At 35.1% G+C, this 27708-nt stretch overlaps 1 protein-coding gene across 1 annotated transcript; it reads left to right on the forward strand.

Annotated features, from left to right (window-relative positions):
- ALG6 (ALG6 alpha-1,3-glucosyltransferase) lies at positions 1–27692 on the forward strand. The gene is made up of 15 exons (XM_015815533.1): positions 1–45; positions 6751–6852; positions 8978–9062; positions 12213–12302; positions 13949–14037; positions 17954–18036; positions 20194–20258; positions 20587–20781; positions 21267–21402; positions 23015–23100; positions 23487–23571; positions 25429–25499; positions 26119–26187; positions 26319–26517; positions 27073–27692. The coding sequence occupies exons 2-15, from the start codon at positions 6771–6773 to the stop codon at positions 27268–27270; spliced, it is 1533 nt and encodes a 510-aa protein (XP_015671019.1). The 5' UTR covers positions 1–45; positions 6751–6770; the 3' UTR covers positions 27271–27692.
- Positions 27693–27708: the final 16 nt, after the last annotated feature.

The following is a 27708-nucleotide window of genomic DNA, read 5'->3' on the forward strand; positions in this document are numbered from 1 at the left end:
ACGTGCGCACGCCCATTGAATCTCCTCTCGCGCCTGTCAGTTTCGGTGAGTTGGGAGAGTGTCCAATGGCGGGTGGGGATGTCGGACGTGGTGGAAGACCTGGCGCGAGGCAAAGGCGGGATTTATAATTTATAAGCGCTCCTGAGGGGAATAGAGCACCGCGCTTAATAGCTGAATGGGACTCGGCTCTTCCTCTCAAGAGCGGCGCTTGTGTCCCTTCGGGGGTCAGGAACTGCATTCTTCCCCTGATGGGTGCTCCGCTTCCTGCCTTTTAGAAGAAAATCCTAACAGCCTCGCCAACGGCCGGCAGTTACATCAGTGTGCCGATTTGGAGGGCTGCAGGCAGGGAAGAGCGATATAGAGCCGTGTTTCTCAACCTTAACCATTTTAAGGCATGTGGACTTCAACTCCCAGAATTCCACAGCCAGCAATGCTGGCTGTGGAATTCTGGGAGTTGAAGTCCACATGCCTTAAAATTGTCAAGGTTGAGAAACACTGATATAGAGGCAGGGCGACTTTTGATGCGGAGCTGAATCTTCTTCCATTGAGGAAGGGGGGACTGTAGCAGGGCAGAGATCGTTACCAGCCTCCTCTTCTTCAAGAGCATTTTTACCTATAGAGACAGCGGTGTGGGATGTCACATATGAAGGCTTTCCGTATTAAAAGCAATGGGGACATTTTAGTTGTATGCGCAGATTGCATAGGATTAAATATTCACAGGAGCCCTAATCTGGTTTCCTTTCATAAATACCAATGATGCAGTCTGTGGAATGTTTATACAGTCTTTATATACCGTATACATCCCCATTATGCTACTCCCTTTCTGGAATGTAATGTTTTGCCATGTACAGGGAAATAGCGAGAAATTTAAAACATGAAATAAAAGGAAATAGTGTGTACAGTACAGTTAAAACTAGTTTGCATCAATACCATTCAAGATATTACTTATCATTCTCTAATTGTGAATCAGTCTTGCTTCTGCCATGTCTATATATTGCCTTCCTTAAATTTTTCACATTTCCATTTTTGAGCATCCAATCCCAACTTTCAGTCTTCCCTTTCCTCTCAGCCAACTCTTCATATTTTTGCGGTACAATTTTTACTTTTGTCCCTCTGTGATCAAATCACTTTAATATACTACTTTCATGCCAGCAATTAACTTCTTTATTTGACTCATGTTAACTTGGCACCCCTTTTTTATTTGTATCTCTTCTTTTAACACCCAGCTCCCACACATACAGTGAGGGAAAAAATTATTTGATCCCCTGCTGATTTTGTTTGTTTGCCCACTGTCAAAGAAATGATCAGTCTATAATTTTAATGGTAGATTTATTTTAACAGAGACAGAATAACAACAAAAAATCCAGGAAAACATTTCAAAAAAGTTATAAATTGATTTGCATTTTAATGAGTGAAATAAGTATTTGATCCTTATGAATCAGCCAGATTTCTGGGTCCCAGGTGTCTTATACAGGTAAAGAGCTGGGATTAGGACCACTCTCTTACAGGGAGTGCTCCTAATCTCAGTTTTTTACCTGTATAAAAGACACCTGTGCACAGAAGGAATCAATCCGATTCCAAACTCTCCACCATGGCCAAGACCAAAGGGCTGTCCAAGAATGTCAGGGAAAAGATTGTAGACTTACACAAGGCTGGAATGGGCTTCAAGACTATTGCCAAGCAGCTTGGTGAGAAGGTGACAACAGTTGGTGTGATTATTCGCAAATGGAAGAAGCATAACTGTCAATCTCTCTCGGTCTGGGACTCCATGCAAGATCTCACCGTGTGGAGTTTCAATGATCATAAGAACGGTGAGGAATCAGCCCAGAACTACACGGAAGGATCTTGTCAATGATCTCAAGGCAGCTGGGACCATAGTCACCAAGAAAACAATTGGTAACACACTATGTCGTGAAGGACTGAAATCCTGCAGCGCCCGCAAGGTCCCCCTGCTCAAGAAAGCACATGTACAGGCCCGACTGAAGTTTGCCAATGAACATCTGAATGATTCAGAGAAGAACTAAGTGAGTGTTATGGTCAGATGAGTCCAAAATTGAGCTCCTTGGCATCAATTCAACTCGCTGTGTTTGGAGGAGGAGGAATGCTGCCTATGACCCCAAGAACACCATCCCCACCGTCAAACATGGAGTGGAAACATGCTTTGGGGGTGTTTTTCTGCTAAGGGGACAGGACAACTTTACCGCATCAAAGGGATGATGGACGGGGCCATGTACCATCAAATCTTGGATGAGAACCTCCTTCCCTCAGCCAGGGCATTGAAAATGGGTCATGGATGGGTACTCCAGCATGGCAGTGACCCAAAACACAGGGCCAAGGCAACAAAGGAGTGGCTCAAGAAGTACATTAAGGTCCTGGAGTGGCCTAGCCAGTCTCCAGGCCTTAATACCATAGAAAATTTGTGGAGGGAGCTGAAGGTTCGAGCTGCCAAATGTCAGCCTCGAAACCGTAATGACTTGGAGAGGATCTGCAAAGAGGAGTGGGACAAAATCCCTCCTGAGAAATGTGAAACCTGGTGATGAACTACAAGAAACGTCTGATCTCTATGATTGCCAACAAAGGTTTTGCCACCAAGTACTAAGTAATATTTTGCAAAGGAATCAAATTCTTATTTCACCCATTAAAAATAATAATAATAATAATAATAATAATAATAATAATAATAATAATAATAATAATAATAATAATAATAATAATAATAATAATAATAATAATAATAATAGTTGGAAGGGATCTTGGAGGTCATCTAGTCCAACCCCCTGCTCAGGTAGGAAACCCTATACCATTTTGGACAAATCAATTTATAACTTTTTTAAAATGCGTTTTTCTGGATTCTTTTGTTGTTATTCTGTCTCTCACTGTTCAAATAAACGTACCATTAAAATTATAGACTGATCATTTCTTTGTTAGTGGGCAAACATACAAAATCAGCAAGGGATCAAATATTTTTCTCTCACACTGTACTTCTTAAATACTACATTTCCACTGCCTTCATCTTCTTTGTTTTTCCTGACATATCAAATTTATATTTCCCAATAAGAGGGTGAGCACAAGCATAGCTATTTTTTCTGCTTCTTTTGATAAATGTTTCTTCCTGATAGAAGCATGTATCAATGTATCACCTACTATTTTTATACCAACATTTTTCTAACCATTTTTCCATGCTACCAAGTGTGCAATTTCATCTATTTCTTATAGTTTTTCATCATCTACAGTCTGCAATTATTCACTTCACATCTCCTGTCAAACATAACTACTCTGATTTTTGATTCTTTAATTTTCAGAGCCTTACTCCTTGTTATATTGTGCATTCTGTCTAACATTGTAATTAGTAGATTTCTACATCACTGCAGTCTAATCAAACTCTTGGTATCTTTCAAATAAGATAAAATTTATAAGACAAAACCACATATAGCAAGAACAACCCCCAATTAATGATGCTACAAACATTCCTTATACATTTATCTATAAATATATTAAGTAATTCTAGGAACATTATACATCCTTATCTTACTCCTTGTTTAATATTGAATCATTTGCTAAGAATTCCATTTATTTTCATGCATTCTTCATTGTCATTCTGTTTTCTGAATCCTAAACTAATTACATAGTTAATTAGTTAAAATGTGATTGAGTACTTTGTGGTTCTCTGCATTGCATGAACATAGTCATTGATATGGTTATTGGGATTGATGGGACCAGGGCTTTTTTTCTCACAGAACGCCCAGAACGGAGTTCCAGCACCTTTTTTGGATGGAACCTTGTAGGGTAGGCAAGGCGGGTTGTATGACGTGTGTGAGTTCCGGCACCTTTTTTTTTTTTTTTAAGAAAAAAAGCACTGGATGGGACTATCAGTGTACATCATTCCTGGTTGGAGAAGGTTGCTTTAACAAAAATTAGAGGCTGGATTCATGCAAGCTGCTATATACCATGGTTTTCAGATGACAATTACTCAGTTTAATACAGAACGATAAAGTGTAATGTGGTTTAGATCTATCATATTTTGAGATAGATAATTTGGTTTACTTGTGTGCCAGTGGTATACTTGACATTGGTTTGTTCAATCCAATTTTCTGGTTTCATATGACACACTGAATCACAAATTAACTGTATTGGCAGGATTTCTGAAATGCAGTTCTTTGGGTGGTTTGTGTTTGGCCCTTTCTCTATGACTCAGTTAAAATGATATTCATCTGTCCTTGAGCCAGCAGGTAACTAAAATCAGCACAAAATTTGCTAACCCTACTGCCCAGTTCAATCTTGCAGAAGCCAGTTGCGATGGACTAAGAACAATCTTGTAATTTTTAGCAAGCAACTCCCATATGCCATAGACCGGCTGTCAAGTGTCTTTGCAATTAAATCTGAGAGACCCAGTTGGCTGCCTGGTAAATCAGGAATGCCTCTCCTTTCTTACTAGGTAGTTTGGCATCAGGAAAGAAAAGGAAAGGGGAAAGAGAAAGGAAGGAGAGGGGAAAGGAAAGGAATTTCACTTCTTAGAGGTTTCCTGATTGCAGTGTTCACATTTCCTCTAAGAAAACATCAGAATATATTCACTCGTTATGGGTTGTTGTCATCTGATGTGGGGAAAACATGGTCTTAAAAGTAGAACAACAAAGTATTTAAGTTTTTCTCATGTGCTGCTTGGGAAGGAGATGAAGTTAATGCCTTGGGGGTATAGTAAAATAAAGAGGTCCCAAAGGTATAATTCATACTGTAGTTAAATTCAAGCAGGATGGAAACCAATCCATTATTCTTTGGACAAAAATTAAGGTACAATTAGGTTAAAGTTCTAAAATGAAGAAAATAGGATCAGGTGTGCTATCGCATATATGTTTCTCAAATAGAAACAAAGACTGGGTTTGCACAATGCACATTTTAGTCTAATGTTCTGCAAACTCAGTCTATTCCAGCGGTTCTCAACCTATGGGTCGCGACCCCATTTGGGGTCGATCGACCATTTCACGGTGGTCGCCAAGCAAGGCTGTCTGCCATTTTTTCCCCCTTTTCCGGTGGGTGCCTTACCTCCCTTGAGCTGAGCCAGCTGGTGGTCGGCCTGCTCCGTCTCTGCCGCTTGCCAGCTACGCCTCGGCTGGCGCAGGGGGCGGAACCACGCATGCACGGCGCTCCTGGGAAGGGAAAGTCCTCGACTTACGACCGGTTGGGTAGTCCTCGACTTACGACCGGTTTAGTCCTCGACTTACGACCGGTTGGGGGTCGCAGCATTAAAAAGGTTGAGAACCACTGGTCTATTCATTAGTCCAGTCTGTATATAAACACCGGAAATTGAGTTAACTGAATAATTTGCAATCTGGCCTGGGGATCCGGTGACATTGGTGGAAAGCTCACTAGCTATATGTCTAGGGAAATGAATACTCTATCTCAGATTTGGTTTTGATGGTTTTAAATAGTTTATTTAAAAAAATATTTTAGATTATTTTTGTATCTATTTTTTGGTTGTTTTTGTATTTTCTTATATTTTTATTTTGTATTTGAAAGGGGGATTTTTTTTAACTTGTAAACCATCCGGTGTCATGGCAATGGCATGGGCTGCTATATAAATTTAATATTTAATTAATAACACATAACATCATTTGAGATGTTATATAATATTACTTATAATAAAACATATTATATTATAGAAATTAAATATAACACTTTAGTTCCTTTCCCATGTTTATACAAGTAGTCCATAACTTGCAACCGTTGTTTAACAATCATTCAAAGTTACAATGGATGTAAAAAAAGTTACTTACAATCCATTCTCAAAGTTATGACTGCCGCACCACTCCAATGGTCATGTGATTACATTTCAGCTGCTTGGCATCTGACTCGTGTTTATCAATGGTTGCAGTATCCTGCAGCTACTTAATTGTGTTTGGTAATTTTTTTTATGTTTTCCAGTAAAACTCATTGGAAAAAAATGATTTGCACTTACAATCATGTAGTTCGTTTAACAACCATGTAATTCACTTAATAACCCCAGCGACTCACTTAACAATCATAATAAAAAACAGATGTAAAATTGACTCTGGTGATGTGATACCTCAACTTACAGTATGACTGCAATGACTTATGACTAAAATTTCCTTCTCAGCTGCGGTTCATAAGTTGAAGACTCCTGGTACCTGTATTTGGGAGTAAGTTATCAATAGAATTTATTTCCCAACAGACTATATACATACAGTTATGTATATATTTTGAGCAGGACTGAGATTTCATGTATAATCCAACTTGTTCAGTATGCTATGCAAACATAATCTCTGCTTGCTATACATTTTATAGAAGATGCGATTCTTGTAAAATTATAGAATTTTGTTCCTAGAATTGAGATGATTACTTTAATTATACTATTAAAAAATAGTAGAGGGGCACACATTCCATTTATTTGTCTTTCTAGCTTGCCCAATTACTCTTATTACCAACAGTTCAAATATTTAAGCTACTTTTTCCTTTATATAAAACAATCATCTTACTGCACTATGGAGTGGTATATAAGTCTAAGTGCTATTGCTATGATTCTTTCAGTAGCATTTCTGGTTGTTGCAGAATAGCCCTCTAATACTGTGCTGAATTCACTCATTGTTTTCACTCCCCCATAATAGTATTATAAAAGATCCACACTGGGTTGCTGCCTTTTGGAACAGAATTGTGTGTATCATAGAGAAATGGTTTATTATGGTCATAGACTAGGACTAAACTAGTATAAAACAATATAATTGTTTTTATTTCCAGACCTTGATTGAAGACCAGCTATGGAAAAATGGATCTTAATTACAATTACTGTGTTACTTGGTCTTATTGTCCGATGGACTGTGTCCCTTAGTCCTTATTCAGGTAATACACATTCAGAATTGGAGCTAGTGCACGGAGATAATTTTCTTTAAAAGTTCAGATTATGATATTGGGAGCTCTTAAAAATATATGGGATTGTTATACAAAATGTAGGAAATACGAGCAACTATTTTGTATTCTTATAGAACCACAAATATCAGCATAATTAAATAAAAAACATTTGATGTTTGCTCATTCTTTAGTATTATTCAGATATATCCTGAGCATCTCATGTTTAATGTCTGTTTGAAATAAACAAATGCTGTACTATTTGAACGTCTTATAAAACTTAGATCATTCTTAACTGATCCAAGAATGGTCCACATATGAACAGACTAATCTAGTGTTTCATCATTGTGTTAGTAGTTATATAGGTTTAGGAAGTACTCAGCTGAGCTGTTTTATTTAAAAATACAACAACAAAATATTTGATGCATATAAGTTTAATTAAATTTAAATGAAAGCAGATTTACTTTTTTCCTGACCTTATCCAGTCAAGGATATACAATAGCTATATGAGGCAATTGTTAAATGAGAACTATCTGTAATAAGATAGAATAGTCTCTCTTAAAATAACTCACTAATAAAATCTAGGGTGAATAAATGCATGGTACAAGTAATCCTCAACCTATCACTGTTCATTCAGACAGTTGGGTCTGCACAAGTTAATAGTTTATTGTCTCCCTACATTGGTTTAGGCAGCTAGTTAGAACATATTGGTATTTAACTGGTTTGGGCAGGGGGAAAGTTTTATAATTTGTATTTTATACTGAGGGATCTTATTCAGAGGGCATATAGGCTCTAATCATTACAGTGAAGATTTGCATATATTTAATAATAACTTTGAAATGTTATGATTGGCAGCTTTTTCTCCCCCACCCAAAAAGAGTTATAACATGAGTATGTTTGTCTGCACTAAAAGCAATTCTTTACCCAAAAGCAAGGCAAGGTAGTAATCCTTTGCCTATGCTCAGGCAGTAATAATACTTAGTTCATTTCTTGTGAAACTTTTCCCCATGTTACAAAGGGACAAATATTACCCTTCTCTTCATGCATGTTACCCTTCTCTTCATGCATTTTTGGTGTTTTTGTATTTTTGTATTTTGTGTATAGTATCTGTTTTTTAAATATGCTGTGAACCGCCCTGAGTCCTATGGGAGAAGGGCGGTATATAAATTAAAATTATTATTATTATTATTATTATTATTATTATGTATAAACCATTAAAAATAAATTATATAAAAGAATCATAAAAGTCTTCCCTAGATTTAGAAGAAACTTCTCGATTTCTGTAAAGTCATAGTGTGTTAGCTGAAATATATATATATGCTTTCATTAGCTAATCAGGAGACAGGAAATGAATAATTGTATATATTAAATATTTACTTGGATGCTACAACAATTACCGTACACTGTTTCATATCTCTTGTTTAAAAAGAAGCCTATTCATAAAAAATACTGGCTGAGAGAATAGCAAGCAGAAATGAGCAAAATGGAAATTTATATTGTTAAATATAAAACTGGTACAACTTCAAGCTGAATTTGACACAAATTTGACTCAAGCATAAAATGTTACAATAGCAAGAAATACTTTTTGTGTAAAGCTTAAAGAAAAAGAAAGTGACTTATCTCCTTCACTGTACATTAGTAAATGGATGGAGGTATATAACTGTGCAGTAGGGACCATATTTTTGAGGAAACCAGATATTAGGTGTTAGGTTCAAAAATTATGATTAGAGAAGGTCATAGGGCTGTCCATTTGCATTCCTGTGGCACCCCAATTCTTTTCCTTGAAGATCAGAAAATGCTAATTGATCAGAGGATTCTGTGAAATGGGAGATGGGATGCTGCATTAAGAAACATGGAAGATGGAATCTGCATATACTGTATGGTATCATGTATGATTGTATGTTTCAGATTGCAGATTACCAATACTGTTTTCATTTTTGTATTTGAAAGAATTTGAAATATTTTTCTCTTTAACATGGACACACATTTAGAATAGAAAACATTTATTTCTCAAGAATTTAATAGAAAACCCCAGTGGAATCATAACAACGGATAGCATGTAGTTTAACAAATAGGCACACAAACATATCTCTCATCTTTTCTTCCTTTTGTGTTTTAGGTGCAGGAAAACCACCTATGTATGGAGACTATGAAGCTCAAAGACACTGGCAAGAAATTACTTATAATCTGCCAGTCAAACACTGGTACGACTTTATTTCCATTTATATAAGGAGTGCCCATATATATATGCTTGGGGGAAAAAATCTTAGGTGGACTGTATAGCTTTGTACATAATGACGTAGAAATAAGACCACTTTTCTTCAATGGGATATCCCAAATAGTATTATAGGAATGCAATTATTTTTCATATCCAATATATTATGTCCGTTCAGATTTATCTCAAAAGACCTCATTATAATCATATTCAGTATTGATATCTACAATGGTTAGGCAGATTAATTAAAATATTAAACAGGTTTGCAAGTGTTATAGAAACATAGTTTAGAAACACCATTTCTAAAAGACGGAACTGAAGCAGAAAGCATTGGTTTCTCATATATGGCTTTATATCTGTTGTCTCTACATTATGCTCTGCCTTTGAATGGAAGCACATGTCTCTTCTGTGCTCTTGCTTCTCTTTAAGAGACCTAGTTTGATTGGAATCTGAAAAGAGGAGAAAAATGATAGCTGTATTACATTCCTGTGTAATACAGGAATGTATTAGATGAGCAAAAGCACAGGAGAGAAAGCATTGAAGCTTTAGTTAGGAAAAACTGGCATCTAGTATTTACCTTTTCTCTCAACATATCATGGGCAAGGGAAGATTATGATTCAGGACAGATAATGATTGGGAGGGTGTGCTAATGGAAGAGTCTGCCTGAAGGAGAAAGCCCATTGCCAAATTTTTCTCATCTTCCAGATGTAAAAAAGTATCCAGAAAGATAAAAAGAAACAGTGATATAGAAGTTCCTTCCCCCACTTTTTCTTTTTTGTTTATTAAGCTATGCCTGTTTTGCAAATGAGTTGAAAGGTGCTGCGTTTTGGACATTGCAGGAATGCAGGCATGTATTACAGGAATGCAGCCCCTCTTTTTTCAAGCTTCTGTAGCAAAGTTGAAGGTGCAACTGCTTAAGAGTCACGTTAACTCTAACAATTCAGCTCTTTTAAAGCGAATGCACCTTTTTCAGTCTCACACAAAATTCTAAAGGAAGCTGGACTGTTTTAATGAATGGCAAAAAGATGCTGCACTCACATAAAGTTTTGAAAATGTGCACAGCCCTGATGTTTATTAAATGTATTGTTTTAATTTCTAAAGACTCGGAGTCAACATTTCCCTTCCACAGTTAAAACAAAAGATAGTACTAAGACTAATAAATTTGGGATTTGTTGCTTACTAGAGCACAGAGTCCAGAAGCTAATGAGCTAATGTATTGACTCAGTATAAGTCTTCAATATATAATAATGGGAACTGTTTTTTGTGTAAATTGTATTTATACTTAATAATAAATATGTTCAAAGTATAAGCAAATTGGGTTTGATGAAGTGATGGGAAAGAGAAAAAAATTGTTCAGCTCCAAAAGATTAATAAACGTAAGAATTTACAACTAAGAGACTAAGAGCCAGCGAAACTGCGCTTATCTGCCATCAAAACATATAATTACAGCTACTGAATCCATTCCACTAGTTTACTATTGGGTAATTAGAATTTTCCTTCAGGTATTGCTGAAGAACAGGATATAGCAGTATAGAAAGTATATTTGGAGGCAATTTTATATTAGCTTTGTTTTGCAACGGCATCAAATATTTTATGATAGATTATACTACATGCAACTTGGCATTTCTAGAAAGTTGGTTCCCCAAAGTCTTTGCCTTTGAAGAGGCTACAGTGATAACACTATGCATATATACTCAAGTGATATTGCATGTACTTCACGTTTGCCTCCTTTGTTCAGAAGCAAAGTATATTAAAAAGGTGGGCAATAAACTAGAAATGTGATTTGTATGTAGTTTTCCTATATGTGGTTTTCCTGAGCCAGAGGCATGAATTTAAATCTTTCTGCCTTCCCTATCTTGCTTTGGAGTCCATGCATATATTTATCAAAGACAATCTTGACAGCATCTTTTCTTCCTTATTGCTAGTTAGAAATATGGAATTTCTTTGCCTTCTCTTCATCAGTATGCACGAACCTTTTCTAATGGAGTCCAAGACTGAATTAGAGGGCAATGCTGGATGAATAAATGAGATATTAACAAGTAAAATGCAGAATATTAATACTGTAATAAAGAAGTTAAAACTATCCTGGTGTGAGAAAATTTAAATAGTGGGATAAAAGGGTAGAGATGCAGCTGTAAGAAATATGATTTATCATGAATTGTTCATAAGATACTTCAGGCTGCTTATAAGGTATTCAAGAAATATCATTTATTGCAATAAATGTCAGAAACTGGCTGCATTTGACTGGATAGACTGAAAAAACTAAGGACTTGCCCCTGGCAATTATAAAACAGTAGTCACTCTGTTTCACACAGATTTAAAGGTTCTGATATCTTATTTTTGTAATTTTTATTTTCATTGAATAAAATCTTCTGAAGTCTTTCAACTTGAAGATGTGTCTAAATTCTGATTACTCTCCACTCAAATGTACAGTACAGAAGACTCATACAGAAAGATATTCTTTGCCTTTGCACTTTTGTATTGTTCTCTAGAGGATTTAGAGGACCAGTTGAATTTGTTACTATTGATAAGTCTTGAGCTGGTTCATGATGCTTGTCACTTGTGTTGAAATTCTGTAGTATCAACAATTTGGTTACATTTGGTTAAGGTGCAATTAGTTTTCCAAAGCTCACCCTTCTGTAAAACAACAGTACCATCTGAACACACTTGACATAGAGCAGTTTTTTCTTCTAACTGCAGCATTTGTGTGCTGACAAAAACAGTCAATCATTCCTTTTTACCTCTGATGTTTGTGTGTTTTTACAGTGAAAGTAATAGAATTAGATCTTGGTTTTCCCTAAATATAGGAAAAACTACACTGAAGACTACAAAACCTCTGTGAAATCTTATACCTATATTGAAGATTTTAAAGCCACAGTGGCATCTTATACAATTACATATAATTAATATAAAACACATTTTATTTCCATTATTATTCTGCAGACCATTATTTAAGAAACACTTAAATAAAAAAGCTATCCAAAGATGATTTTTTTTGGGGGGGGGGGGAGAAAAAAAGCTTGCTTTCTGAGAAGCTGTCACAAAATAGCCTCAGATTTATATAAGAAAATAAAAGAGTTATTGTCCCTAAAATATGCTAACAGTGTATATTTATTTAGAATTTTACTTTATTTTTCAGGTACTTTAACACCAGTGACAATAATTTACAATATTGGGGCCTTGACTACCCACCTCTTACTGCTTATCACAGTCTTCTGTGTGCTTATGTGTAAGTTAATTATTATATAGCCAATTGTTTAAAATAGTTCTTTAAAAAGAAAAAAAAGGATGCTAATTCAGAAGTTCTTTATATCCATAAGTGTTCTGTGGTATATTCAGAGATTAATATCCCTAACAAGATATTTTTTTATGGAGAATAAGGAAAATGATTGGATATGGATGTTATATACAACGTTTGAATTCCTGGCTCACTGGATTGGGGTCACATCAAGAAATTATTTCCATATTTGTTCCTTAAATTCTACCTCCTCTAAATTGGGGAAAGCCCTTCAATATAAATCCTCCAAATTTCCCCAAAAGCAACATTCCAGCTACTTTGAAGAATTCTAGTGACCATGCTTTGGGTGCAGGAGACAATTGTGGGTTGCAAGTTGCCCACCCCTGTACAGTTTATCTTATAATATATTAGTTAAGGCATTCATATTATTTCACATTTTGCTAACAAACTGTATATGAAAGTACTACCCAAATACCAAAATTGTTTCAGATGAGACACAGAGATTATAATGAATCTTATATATAGCCCAGGATTTATGTATTCAGCTTAAGCATCTAATTCTTTTTGTCCGGTATATAACTACATATATCTTATGTTTAAAAAGACAATTTTATTTTATATTATTGTATATGTCCAAGGCATTTTTCATTGTTGAAATATTTTACAATTTTGATCATACAGTCCACTATCACAAGCTACCCAAAGTTGTTGAGAGTTGGGTGGCACACAAATTTGATAAATGATCAATATCAGTATAAGAAGGATAGGCTTTAAGTGGGACTTCCCTGTTTTAATCTGTAGCAAGATTAAAAAACAACATTTGTTCACAGTACCTATGTTTCTAGTTTGCGGAGGCCAATTGAGAAGCAGCTTTGAAGAGATATCACTTTAAAGTTTAAAAATGACATAAATCTTGTGCTGAAGGACACAAAAGATTTTAGACTTTATTTCTTATATTTTGTCTCAGAAATGGGCAATCTCTCTAGTTATTTAAAACTGTAGTTCTATGTAGGTGGTTACCCTGCCTTGTGCTGACAAGACTGAAATTAAAAATATCAAGAGAATAGCAGGTTGCCTATTCTGTTCTTAACAAAATTTGTAATTAACAAATTAATGGCTACAATTTCCTTTTTTTACTTTTATAAAAGAAATATAGCTAACTGATAAAAGCTCTGCATAGATCCAGAAAATTGTATGCTATTTTATTACCTTGAACTGGCTTTATAATACTATTGTTACAATATGAGTTTTGCTTTTTTTCCTGTGATCGACATAGCTATTTTTTGTTTTAAAAAACCACTGGAATAGATATGTTGAAATTATCAGCAGTGTTTTTTACTATTGCTTTTAGTTTTCAGAAACTGGACTGAAAGCCAAAAAATTCTTGTAAATTCATTTAAGATGAAGAATATTATTCAGAGTTGTCTCTGCTACCTTGTTTTACTGTTAAAAATCTGAGGAATATGTTTACAACATTCAAAAGAAAAACTACTATGTGGGGTTTTTTTAACATTTGATGATTAAGTACCATTAAATGAACAACAGTTATTACAAATTTAGATTAATTTGTCCTATCATACCTTATAAGTATTCACCTAGGAAAGTTCTCTGTTTTTTCTTATTTGTAACTTTTTTAGGGCAAAGTTAATAAATCCCGGTTGGATTACTCTACACACATCTCGTGGGTATGAGAGTCAGTCACACAAGTTATTTATGCGTGCATCAGGTAGGAAATGGGTTTTTTTTAACGAAACCATACAAAGCATTTTATCGGATCCTATATTGTTCATTTGGAAATGCTCCATATAAGAGGAGTTTGCAGAGTTTGATAGAAGTAATTATAATCTCTAATGGTATCAGTCTGCTAATAATAATACAGCTTTATACTTACAAAATACGATTATGAAAGGGATTGTTCAAGGAACTGTATTACAGAATTCTGAATAACTAGCCAAATACACATGATTTGTAGCAGTGACATTGTTTTATTTTACATTATGTAATTAAATCTGCTTTGTCTAATATGCAAGTAATATTTGAACACAAAATGCACAATAAATAATGGCAGTAAAGTGACAGCTTGTCCTCCATTCCACATTATATAAAATTAAATTTTTGATAACACTGAAGCTCGAGTCAATAATCTATAGATGTGTACAAGATGACAACACTAAATGAAATAGAAGCTTTGATTAATTCTAATTACATATATACAATATATATAAAATAGGTGCTTCTTCCTTCAAGTGTTTTCAGTTTTTATGGAAATACCAGACTAAATTTTGATAGACTAGATCAGGAATGTTCAGCCTTGTCAACTTTAAGACCTGTGGACTTCAACTCCCAGAATTCCCTAGCTAGCCAGGCTGGATTTGAAGCCGCAGGTCTTCAAGTTGCTAAGGCTGGATTATCCTGGACTAGATATTACCCTCCACGTTTCCTGAAAAGATATTTTCAGGGATTTGGTGATTTTCCATAGAGGACTGGAACAGCAAAGAGAGAAAAAACAGACAGTTGTAGTGCTCTTCTTGCAGTAGAGCTGGAACTGTTAATTTGGGTCAAACATTTTTAGGGTGCTACTGAAATGGATGCTAATATGCACATACAAAATTAAATACTTCTTACTGTATAACAATATTTTTCTTATTATGTAATAACTTTTCCCAGCCATTTAAAAATTGCTAGTATTCTATACAGAATCATAACATTAAGTAGTGATTATTTTTACAATTAAATCAGAATGATTATTGTTTTCATAAACACATTAATTGATATTAACATGGTGGTTAATAATGATAGAAAAACAAAGCCAGCATATCATATGACTTCTTTATTAAGCAGCTTAATTGGTTTGTGTTATTCGTTCTCCAGGAGTGAATAGAGTTGTGGAAAAAAAAAACCCAACAACGTACATTAGTTTCTTCTTATTGTTGTTAACTTGGGCAGAATTAGACACTCCTCTGCATCACCTCTTATGTTGGCCACAAACCTTTCCATCTGGTCTTTAGTAATTGATTGCATTTTAAAAATCACTAGAACCAAATTACCCTTGAAATAGTCTTTAATAACGCTCAAGTCAACACGCCTGATAAATCATTGATGTATAAACCAAACAAATGGATAGACACTTTTTAACAATAGCCATTAAATGAATGTTATCAAGGTTACAGAATCCAATACTGTTAAATGTTAACCATTATTTTTTTCCATTTTAGAAAATTCTCCCTCTAGGGAGTGTATATACTGAAAAAAAAGAATGTTTTGAAAAATCACTCATGTTATATATATAACATATATATAACATGAGTGATTTTTTATAGTGTATATTTTTCAGTATATACACTATAACGTGAGTGATAAAACTAACTTTATGAATATAATAATTTTATAATTATTATATAACAAATGAGTGTGCCTCCTATACCATGAAGTGCACATACTCAAGTGGCTGGTATAGTGGCAATAATCAAACTTAGTATTATGAAAATGAACCTCTGTCCCGCATACCTCTTGTACTTCTCCCTTTTTATGAGCTGGAAAATTGTCAACAGTTTCATTGGGTCAATGTCAGCTTCAGCTGATGTTTTATTTTGGTATCTTTTGCTATGAATTTCTGCTCTTCTATTTTCTATTTTTCTAATTTCAGAGAATTCTAGGTAGATTTCAACAGCATAAATATAGAACAATAAATGAATTCTAAACACCTACTTCAAAATGGATGCTTCTGGTAATAAAATAGAGTCCAGATTTTGATAGTCTCCAAATACTTTGATAGCCTCCAACTTCCCAGCTCTTGCAGGCAGCCCAACAGAATACGAGGGCAGTTCGGAAATAAACCTCTGTTTGGTTATCAATGACAGACACTCGCAGATACAAAACTTTTATTATACACATTAGAAAACTACAACATTACATTACTTTTTGACATAATCGCCATTCAAATTGAGGCACTTGTCATAACGTCTTACAAGGTTTGAAATTCCTTAGTAGTAGTCGCTCGGCGCCAAATCTGGGTTATGGGGGGGTGATCAAAAACATCCCAACAGAACTGCTTCAAAAATTCTTGGGTGTGTCTACCAGTGTGCGGGCAAGTATCATTGTGAACCAACACCACACCGGAAGTCAGCATGCCCCGACACTTGTTATGGATGGCTCGTCTTGAGTTTTTGTAACGTTTTGCAGTAGACTTCTGAATTGATGGTCGAAGCACGCTCTGTGAATTTCACTAGCAGTACTCCTTTAGCATCTTCATATTTGGTGGGATTTTCTATGGCATCACGTCCGGTGTGGTGTTGGTTCACGATAATGCTTGCCAAGCTAGACACACCCAAGAACTTTTGAAGTAGTTCTGTTGGGATGTTTTTGATCACGCTCCCTATAACCCAGATTTGGGGCCGAGCGACTACTACTAAGGAATTTATAAACCTTGTAAGACGTTATGACAAGTGCCTCAATTTGAATGGCGATTATGTCAAAAAGTAATGTAATGATTAGTTTTCTAATGTGAATAATAAAATTTCTATATCTGCGAGTGTCTGTCATTGATAACCAAACGGAGGTTTATTTCTGAATTGCCTTCATACAATGATGGATGTTAACAAACACCAATAAGAGAGCCTAAAGGACCAAGAATAACACACTTCCCTCTTTGAGATACTAATAAAGCATGCTCACTTCATTGAATGTAGTCTCAAAAATATCTCAGATAACAGTACAGGATCCAGATTTGCTCACTGTATTGGGTTCTGTCCCACTGGCATCCAGCCCACGTGAGCAATGTTATCTGCCAAGAAAACCACAAAATCATTTACTGAGCCTGTAGGTATCTTAACCCACCCAGATTTCCCTAAAAAAACCTCTGATGGCTTTGATTGAGGCTGCTAGGAGAAAATCTGTGAATGCAGTAAGTGCAGAGAATTCATGCTATGCTTCTCTTGCTGCTGATGTGCAGCTTAAAAACGAACCCTTATCAGTACATGGTCTGATGTATTTCTGGTTTTTCTGTGACTGCTGCTTGTGGACGTCCCTTTGGTCATTTCATTTCCCTTAATTCTTCATTAAACCAAGCATCCACCCAGGATCATCAATTGGGAGGAGCCCTTGCAGAAACAATCCCATCAAGCACTCCAGTGGTCTCCATGTTCCAGAGGCCCACCTGACACACGATGATGTTTTTGTTGTTTTTCCTAGCATTTTGAGCATCAGCAGTGCCTGTAACTAGGAACTCCTTCTCTATGATTATTGTACACACACAAGCACACATACATGCAGACACATACAGAAACAGCCATGTTTGCACATATTATAGTCATCTAGGTGTGTATGACATATGGACAGAATATGTAGATGTGGATAAGCCTTCCCCATTTTGACCATGGTGGTTTAACTTTGATTAGCTCATTTTAATGGAATGTTTATTAGTTGCTGGGTTTTTTTTTCAATAAAAAAGAGGCAAAGTGGCAACCACCCAGCTGTGGATAGTGCCCACTTGATCAGGTTGCATTCCTGATCCATAACATGCAGGGAAAAGTATGAAGGAAATTCCCTCAATGATTCCTAATGAAAACAACAATTAAGGAAAAACAAAATGGAATTATGAGAAATATTGGTTTGATTATTGTATATCATTTTCTGTCTTGCAGTTCTTGTTGCTGATATGCTAGTTTATATTCCTGCAGTAATCTTATACTGCTGTTATTTAAAAGAGACATCACTAAAAAAGAAGGTTGGTATATTTTTCTTTGCAACAAAAATAATGTTGCTTGTCTGTGAAAAAAGTAAGGAATGTAGCGAATAATTAGATAAACAATATTAGTCCAATTATAATAAAAACATTAATTTAACAGCGTTTATTACGGTGTTTTACAAGAAATACATGTTGATCTATTTATGTAAAATAAACAAGGATTACAATTAAAACATGTAGCATAAAATATGATTAACATAGAGCCAATTTGGTCTGGTGGTTAAAGTACCAGGCTAGGAAGTGGGAGACTGTAAGTTCTAGTCCCACCTTAGCCATGAAAGCTGGTTGGATGACTCAGTCACTCTCTTTCAGCCCAACCCACCTCAAAGGGTGATTGTTGTGTGGAAAATAGAGGAAGGAAGCTATGTTGGATATGTTCGCTATCTTGAGTTGTTCATAAAAATAATAAAACACGGGAAACAAATAATAAAATTAATTAATTAATTACAATTTCTTCCTAATGACAATGCAAGCCAAACTTCAGGTATTTTTTCCCTCCCTCATTGTATAGATGTGAAATAATCAAGAGCATGAGGATAAACTAGAACTTTGTATTACTCCTCAAGTTAATGGCTGCAGGGGAGAGCAAATATTTCAAAATCCTATCTCAAACTAATCTGTCAGAATGGATCAGCATCACCTCTCAGTTCGGCCCAGCCAAATTACATAGAAGAATATTACTGTTGGTTGTATCGAAAACTACTGAGGAGTCCTGAAAACTAGAGGTTGCCTAGATTCAGAACTAGACATTAAACCAAATTTGAATGAATTAAAATTGTGCAGGACTGCTCTAGATTCTTATTCAAGATTTAAGATAGATAGTTGAATCAAATGTAACTTTTTCATGAACTATAATATCCTTAGACCTGAGAGGCACTGTTCTACTCTCAATATATATATCATTTCTGAATTCAAAATTCTTAGTCTTATTCTGATGAAAGATGAAGCAGCATGTAGAATATAGGAAATACTGTAGATATCAGTTCTCATAAATCTTTTCCAGATCTTCAGATTGCACAGATAAACCTCACTATGCTCCCAGAAAGTGAAGAAATATCTTAAACTTCTGTAATACTTATTTAGTTCCATATCTGTTTTATTCCTATAACTTTTCCCAAAAACCTCTTTCCTCAGAGAAAAAAAGGACTGTTTTTGGTCCCATCTCCATTAGCAAGATCATATACATCTCTTATAATCTTTATAGACTGAACCTTTTTTTCAATAAAGAAAATATAGCCCATAGTCGGAATAGATTATTTACTTTTTATTTGTTTATGACTTTAGAAAAAGTATATAGAAGTAATAGCCACTGCCAACTTAATAACAATGATATGCAATAGCAACCATACAGTGTAAGATGATGATGATGATGTATTATAATAAACATAATTAATATATTTCTGGCATTAGAAATTTTATATGGGATAGGTAGTCTCAAAGATATCCTGTTTTAACTAGCTAACAGGGTCAGGGGTCAAGTCCAAAAATGGCAGTTGTAAGCCTACAGAGAACCTTGTCTACTTCTTTGTAAATCATTGGCTGAAAAACCTCCCCCATGCCACCCCATGAGATCCCTGTCCACATAGCATCCAATTCAGAGCACCTGTGAATGATTTCATACATAAAATCATTAGAGAGACATGTCATTCTTATCTATCATATTAGCCTACTGTAACTTGTAATTCCTTGGGCCAAGTAAATCTCAGATCTTGTTATAGTAAAATGTCTGTGTGTCACGATCATTTTATTTTATGTTTCTGAGTCACAAGCGTACCCTCAGACATGGAAGCTTATTTTGGGCCCAACACACTCTTGCTCCAACCTGCCTTACAGAGTAGCTGTGGGGGGGGGGGGGACTGGAAGGCAAGAGTGTTACTTACACTGCCTTGAGTTTGTGAACAAAGGTTGGAATATCAATTTAATAAACAAACATTAAACATGTAATTGAGTTATACTTTTGAAAAACAATCAAAAGCAAAATAGATTGCCTTGCAATAGATTTAGCACTACTTTGTTTGCAGCTTTTTAGATGGAAGAAGTTCAGTGGGCTGACAGTTCCAGTATAATCTTTCTAAAGAAAATGAATATTCACATTTTACCTGTTTCATTGATTTTTAATTTTTTTTTTGTTCTCAGATTTCTAGTGCTCTCTGCACATTGCTTTATCCAGGTCTCATTCTGATTGACTATGGACATTTTCAGTATCTTTTTTTGTTGTTGTTCTGTGAAGACATTTTTTTTTTATGCATGGATATTGTGGAATAGGTCTGTTGCTGTGTGGGTAAGAAAAGGGGAAGGGTGAGGGTAGTCAAAGCAACACGTGGCACAACTAGAGTGCAAGCTACATTTTTTCTGCCCCGTTTTATTATATTAAGACATAAGAATTGTTTTCATGCCATCTCAGAACGATGCTGTATTACCTCTGTGGCATGAAGTAGGGTTTGGTGGCAGCAGAACAACCAACAGAATCCTTGCTATATTTGCATAGTCTTCACCAGCCAGCTCTTTACAGATTGTTACCCTTAACAGAACAAACATATATAATTCCGTGAGTCTTGGTCTCGCTTTGTGGGGCGTGCTGTTTCTCTCTTACGACTTTGACCTTTTGGGCTCTGTAGCATTTTGTTTTGCTCTAAACTACAAACAAATGGAGCTCTACCACGCTTTGCCTTTCTTCTGCTACCTGCTGGGAAAGTGCTTCCAAAAAGGCCTGATGGGCAAGGGGTGAGTATCTTTACAAGCTGACATCCAGAAAATGGTCCTGGAATGCACTTAAGGCTGTTTTGCCTTGGGAATTTGTGCATGTCATTCATTTCTTGATTAGCCTTTGCAGTAGGGATTCATGTCATTATCATCCCCCTTCCCCCCAGAGAAGCATGTTTCTCCTAAGTCATTAAATAACATACTAAATAGTTTTAAGAGTGTCTATAGTGTATCAAAATACACACAACTATCTTTTCTCTTCAACACCTGTCATTAGTTAAGCACAGGTCACAAATGCACACCCATATTTAGAAGATAAGAGTTTAGAATGTTTTTTTTTCTTCTTCTTCTTCTTGCGGGGTGGCAGGGAGAGCATATTTAACAGTTTTCTTAACTTTTCTAACAGATTTCCTACTTGGGAAAGTAAACTTTTAAAGTTTGAAAGTACTGCACATAAAAATTCTCTTTCTTCGGGGCTTGATTTCTTCTTCTTCTTTTTCTTACAGGTTATGGCTGTTGGTGAAACTGTCTTTTATTGTCATTCTTTCTTTTGCAATCTGCTGGCTCCCATTTTGTACGGACATTGAACAAGTTTTGCAAGTGCTCCGAAGGCTCTTTCCAGTAGATCGAGGTTTGTTTGAGGTATGCCTCAATGTTCCCCCTCCCAAGCTTCTTGTAAATGTTTTATATTTTTAGCTCCCTTGAGAAACCTTCACTTTGACCCTTAGGGATTTCATGTGGAAGATACACCAGAAGGCTAGTAATATGATCTGGCTTCTCTGACTGTCATTTCTTGCCAGTTATTTAATCCAGCATTTAACCCCTAGCTCAGCTGGCATCTTCTAGGATATTATACAAATAGAATTAATCCCATCGTCAGATCTAGAGTTCAGGCATACATTTTTCAAATATATTCCACAATAATAAACAATGTCCTTGCACAATCCAGAGGTTTTTTTTAAAAAATAAATCAATATTAAAAATTTGAATTCAATGTTTCTTTAAAAAAAAAAAGAAAACCTCTTCCGAAATAGTTATTGGGTTGATGCTCAAATTTGCATGGTTTAAATTTGTCCTGGTGGAAAATGTACAATTTGCTTGGGTGAGGTAAAGCCTAAAGATGCTGACCATAAACTGGATGGTTTTATTACTGGTATTACTGGTATTACATTTATTAATTTGCTTGCACCAGACAGAGAAATAGTGACACAGTTTGCAGCAGACTCGCATCTGAAAATCATTAAGAAGCACAGCACTGGTGATGGCACATTGTAAGAAACGCCTAGGATCTTATTCCCCAGTTCATATACTGACTGAAATGTTACACGATGAAATAGAAATAGAAATGTGACATGAAGAATAGAAATTCATAAGCCAAAGGGCTGTCAAGCAGTTTGTTTTTCTGACTGTTAATCTCACTTTATGCTTTAAAAACAAAAAAAAAATGTGTCGTAGATTTTAATAAAATGGGTCTGTATGATTTAAAAACTACACACAGTGTGTTCGGTGTTAACTGAAAGATTTTTAGAGCTGGCACAGGAATGGCTGATTGGGATATTAATCTGGGTAAACTAAGAAACTGTCTACCTAAGCAATGCACAGTAAGTTTATCCTGGGGTGCCTATGACAGGTTCTTTGAATTGATTCCCATTTACAGACATGTCTTCAGTGCTGATAATTGTAAAACTTCACTGGCTATTAGTTTGGCACCTTATATGTTGGTAGTGCTGCCAAGCACTTGTCACCTTCAGCAAATTTGCAGTGTGTGTTCTGTATTCTTGTAAGAGAACAAGGAGATTGTTCAGTTGTTTGTAGTAGCTTTTTTGCTGTTATGTCTACACAGCTGTGATTCAAGCAGCTGTTTAGGGATGAGTTTCATGAGTATGCTAGCTGTGTGGTTACAAATTTAATTTGGAAAGTGATCCTAGCACAACTGCTAATGTCTTTAGACTTCGTGATTTATTAGGGGTTAACTCTGTCATTGCTGGCAGCTAGCAAGCGGTGCTAAATATGTACTAGTAAGAGAATGTGGCAGAATGTAGTGTGGCTTCACATTTGAAAAAAATGTTTCATGTTGCTTTTTAAAATATGGATAATACATAGATACAGGTGATTTTGTAGCATTGACAGTCTGTGGTCTCTTCAAAAAGAGTACACAGATACGTTTAATTTCATGTAGATGAATTCTGCCATTCCATGTATATAAAATTATGCTTTATCTTCAAAGTAATGCATACATTAAATACATTTTCAGGATAAAGTAGCCAATATTTGGTGCACTGCAAGCATTCTTTTCAAAATAAAGACAATTCTGCCAACAGAAACACAACTTAAATTAAGGTATGTAAATATCAAACTCCCAAGCAGTTTCATATTATGGTTTTAGCAAAAGATGCATTTCAAAGAACATAATTTAGAATTATTTAGATTTAGAATTATTTATGTTATATAAAACTATATAGAATTATATAGTTAAGCAGCTTTAATAAAAAAAGATTATTTCAACATTTTGTGGAGCTGTTCTCTGCTTGTTGGTTTATTAATTTGTGATTGAGTCAGCTGAGTCGATAACATCATCATTATGAAAGGAATCTTATTTCTCTTTGTAACTATAAAAACTGAGCAATACCAAAGTGTTCCTAAACAATTCTCATCTGATTCGTGATTCAGAATTAATCTGGTTGTTGAAATCAATGGTTTTAATATATTATTACTTTATTTTTTAGTTTTGCTTTAACATTCCTGACTGTACTTCCCAGTTGCATAAAACTGACGCTGCAACCTTCGCTCAGAGGATTTAAATATGGCTTGGTAAGTGTATAATAACACATATTTAAACATAGTTTAATTCATAGTTTTGTAATATGTAATAATCTCTTTTCTTTATCTCTGTTATGGCTGATAGGGATGTAGAGAAGTGGGGGAAAAAAAACCAATTCCAATCAGTGATTCCCTATAAAACAATCAGTTAGGCAAAATTCTGCTGACTTTCCCATTCTTAACTTTCCCTTTCCTGCTTCATTTGATCATGTGATCTAGCATGGAGACTGGGGAGTTGGAAAGAATGTAAGAAATTATGTTCTGCATGCTTCCTCTAATTTATTTATTTGTGTGTGTGTGTGTATGTGTATAGTGGCTAAGGTTTTAGCCTAGAAACTAAGAACCATGAGTTCTAGTCCTGCCTTAGAACTGAAAGCCAGCTGTGTGACTTTGGGCCAGTCACTCTCTCTCAGCCCAAACCAGCTCAAAGGGTGTGTGGTGGGGAAAATAGGAAAGTAAGGAGTATTATCTATGTTTAATATGTATGCTTGCTGCTTGGGTTACTTAAAAAGCAATAAGGTGAGGTAGAAATCTAATAAAACAAAACATTTCTTTCCAAAGGAGGCCATCAGAGGCAACTTAAAACTCCATATTTTGTTCCTTTTTTTCTTTTGCCAAAAATTCCTTTAATTTTCCATTAGTGAAGGAAAATAACATAGTAAACATTGATAAAAACAGTTTTGGAATGAAATATTTATTTAGCAAAGATACAAATTACACTGTAGTATTGGGAATCATCATAAAGTGAAAAGGATCTTACAGGTTATTTTGGTAAAAAAAAATCCTGGGTTGGGAAAATACCCCAAATCTATCTTTTATAATGCTTTGTCTACCATCTTATTATGATTTGTCCATTTAAAGATTTGTTTTGTTTTTATCAAGTTCTTTTAGTATCCTAGAATGCAGCTAATGGGAGCTTGATTTGTGGAGTCCTTGATGCTCTCTGAGCTTGGTTGTTTGCTTGCAAACATTTCATTACCCACCTGGGTAACATCATGATTATGGAACATAATGATGGCGCCTATGATGTTACCTTGTTGGCTAATGAAATATCCTGAAGCAAACCAAGATCAGAGAGCATTAAGAACTCCACAGTTCAACCCTGTGAACCACATATATTGCCTTCTGTTGTAGCTAGCTATTTTCCTATCAATTCTTTAAGGATCTTCAACTATGGTCTCGAATCTGTCATCATCTGCATGCACAATAAGTTAGGAGACATTCTACTCCATAGACAGTAGTCTATTTATAATGTCCCTGGAGTTATTTGGCAATAAAATAATCCATGATATCTCATTGAACAGTAAACATGGTTAATGAATAACTTGCTTAAATTATAGGCTCTTGCACTGTTAGTGGTCCTTGACATTGGACTGCTACCTCTAATATTTGTCAGAACACTGAAAAACTTAAAGGTGTGATTAAAAACTGATCATAAAACTTCTCAGCCAAATTTAGTATTTCAGATCAGAGATGGGTAGAGCTCCACCACACCAGAAGCCTATTTTAAATCCTTGTCAATTTGTCTAGATCACTAAGTTTTTACATCAGTGATTTGTCAGTTATGTTCATTTGTTTAGAGGCCCTTACCTGGTTGATGGTTCATGCTAACATCTCTCATCAACTAATCAGCTAACAAAGGTATCAAGGTAGACATGCTACTAATTTAAAGCTTTTTATCAAATATTGTGAGCCTTGGCTAAGTAGCCATAGTTTATGATATAAATAAAAGCTTTTGGTAATAAAAGTGTGGAACCGATTGGCCATGATTAATAGCACAAAAATCCTCAGTAGAAGTAAAAGCAGATCTTTTCTAGCATTTAACATTGTTAACTTTCTTTTTCAAAGGTTTGCTGTTCATTGTCTTTCTTTCTCTTCTCATTCCAAGTGCATGAAAAATCTATTCTTCTTGTTTCAGTGTAAGTAGCATTTCATATTAAAAATACTTTAATTATTATATTAAAACACTTGAGACTGATACCTGGAAATATGTGTGAGGAAAAACTGTAGTGCTGACAAAAAGGTTCTAGAATGAGATTCAAGCTCCTATACAGGACCACTACATTTGCATAACATGTGACTTGTGTGTCTGTGAATTTATGCTCTCCCTTTCCAATAGAATCAGGAAGATGAAATCATGGATTTTTCTTAGGTCCCAGAATACTGAGTATGCATTGAAGGTGTAGCTCAGGGTTGTCAAACTACTGGCCTACAGGCCGGATGCATCATGCTGAAACCACGCCCACCCCATTGCCAGCAATGGAAAAAAAAGTCGTGATATGTCGTAACATGTCACGTGACATTGCGAGTTTGACACCCCTGATGTAGCTGATCAGCAATGACCATGCAGCCAGATTCTTTTATTGCAGAAGGTATGAAAGACATGAAGTATTGCTTACTTCTATAGAAAGATCCAGTATTTAGAGTGTTAATTCATTTATTTTACTGCCCTTTACGATTATCAGAGAAGCAGCAGCTGAAAAGTTATTATGTTTCTTAAACAATGCTTTTGAGCTTATATTTTGGTTTTGTCCTTAGACCAGTCTGCTTAGTTATACATGACATTCCTTTTATCTCTACGTGGTTTCTTCTAGTTTCAACTTTCAGGTGAGTTCGAATGTTATTTCTAAACAATTCTTCTTACTTTGAGAAGACATTTTAAGATTTATTTTACATAGTAATTTTTTGGCTTGTATAACCTTGCTAGAAGTCACAGTAATTCATGTTTCCCTTTACAGCATGCTTCCCCTTCTATTAAAGGATGGCCTTTTTTTGTCTTACACTGTCACAATGTTGGCTTTCCTCCTGGTGTGTACAACTTCTTTTTCAATATTTGAAAAAACATCTGAAGAAGATCTGCAGCTAAAAAAGTTTTCCAGTTATTTAAGGAAATACATTACTTGGTTTAAGACATTTTCAAAAGTCATGAAGAGTTTAGTAAGTAACTGTTTCAAATATATATTATGTGCACTAATTTTACCAAGTCCATATTCATGATTTGCATTTGTTTTTCTTATCAAAGTACAAACCACTATATTAAGTTGCCAAACTCCCCAGTTGAATTATTGAATTACATTATTCAGTAATGCTGTTATCAAACAATTGCTAGAACACGTATCTGTTCTGCATTATTTCTGAGCAGCATCTAGCATCTTATAACCATAACACTTCAAGTTGACTAATAAAATAAACTCCTTCATTCTGGTGCGTTACCATGTTGGTAATGCTGTGAGCACTTTATATACATTAGCAATAATAGGATTATTTTTCTACTATTTCATGTATATTTCATGTTTTATTAGCATCAGCTGGCAACTGGTAAATATGATGTGCTGCAGAGACACTAAATTCATTGAAATAATTATTTATTAAATTTATATGCCACCCAATTTTCTTTGTAAGGATGATGAAAACAACACCCAATGAAACCACTTACTGGGCATTGTAAAACTGTAGTAACCATCACCTCTTTTCTCCTACCCCAACATTCAGTTCTTCATCTCAGTAACTCTGATGAGCATCCTGACTCTAATGAGCGCTACGATGGAACCTCCAAAGCATCTGCCAGATTTATTTCCAGTAGCTGTCTCTGTTGTATCCTGCTTACACTTTCTCTTTTTCTTACTGTATTTTAACATCATTGCAATGTGGGAATCAAAAGATGGTCGAAACCAGAAAAAAATTAATTAATTTTAAGTGCCAACTTGGGAAAATAATGGCTCTTACTTGGGACATAAAGTGTTCTATAATGGAATGAAATTCTTTTTGTCATTTCATGTATTTTTTAAGAAAAGCCAAATGAAAATATTTACATGTCAGTTTGTGCTTACTTGCTCTTTTCCGTACAGTAACAAAGAACCAAAACAGTAAGTTTGATAGTAAGTTCAAAATAAATCCAGAAAATAAGAAGCATCTCAACAATGTGTGCAAGTTTATTTTAAACAGATATAATACCCCAATAATTTAATAATGTTATGATTGGTTTAGTGCACTTCCCAAAATAAAACATGTTGACGTTACAGATTGTATGTTACAGCAATTACTCATGTCTATTGCTACTAAGTGCTATCTCTTACAGTGTATTTGATTACATATAATAAATTGCCTTATACTAAATTTCAGTATCCT

Source organism: Protobothrops mucrosquamatus, unplaced genomic scaffold (assembly GCF_001527695.2).
Source record: "Protobothrops mucrosquamatus isolate PMUCROS unplaced genomic scaffold, P.Mucros_1.0 scaffold347, whole genome shotgun sequence".
Taxonomy (NCBI): domain Eukaryota; kingdom Metazoa; phylum Chordata; class Lepidosauria; order Squamata; family Viperidae; genus Protobothrops; species Protobothrops mucrosquamatus.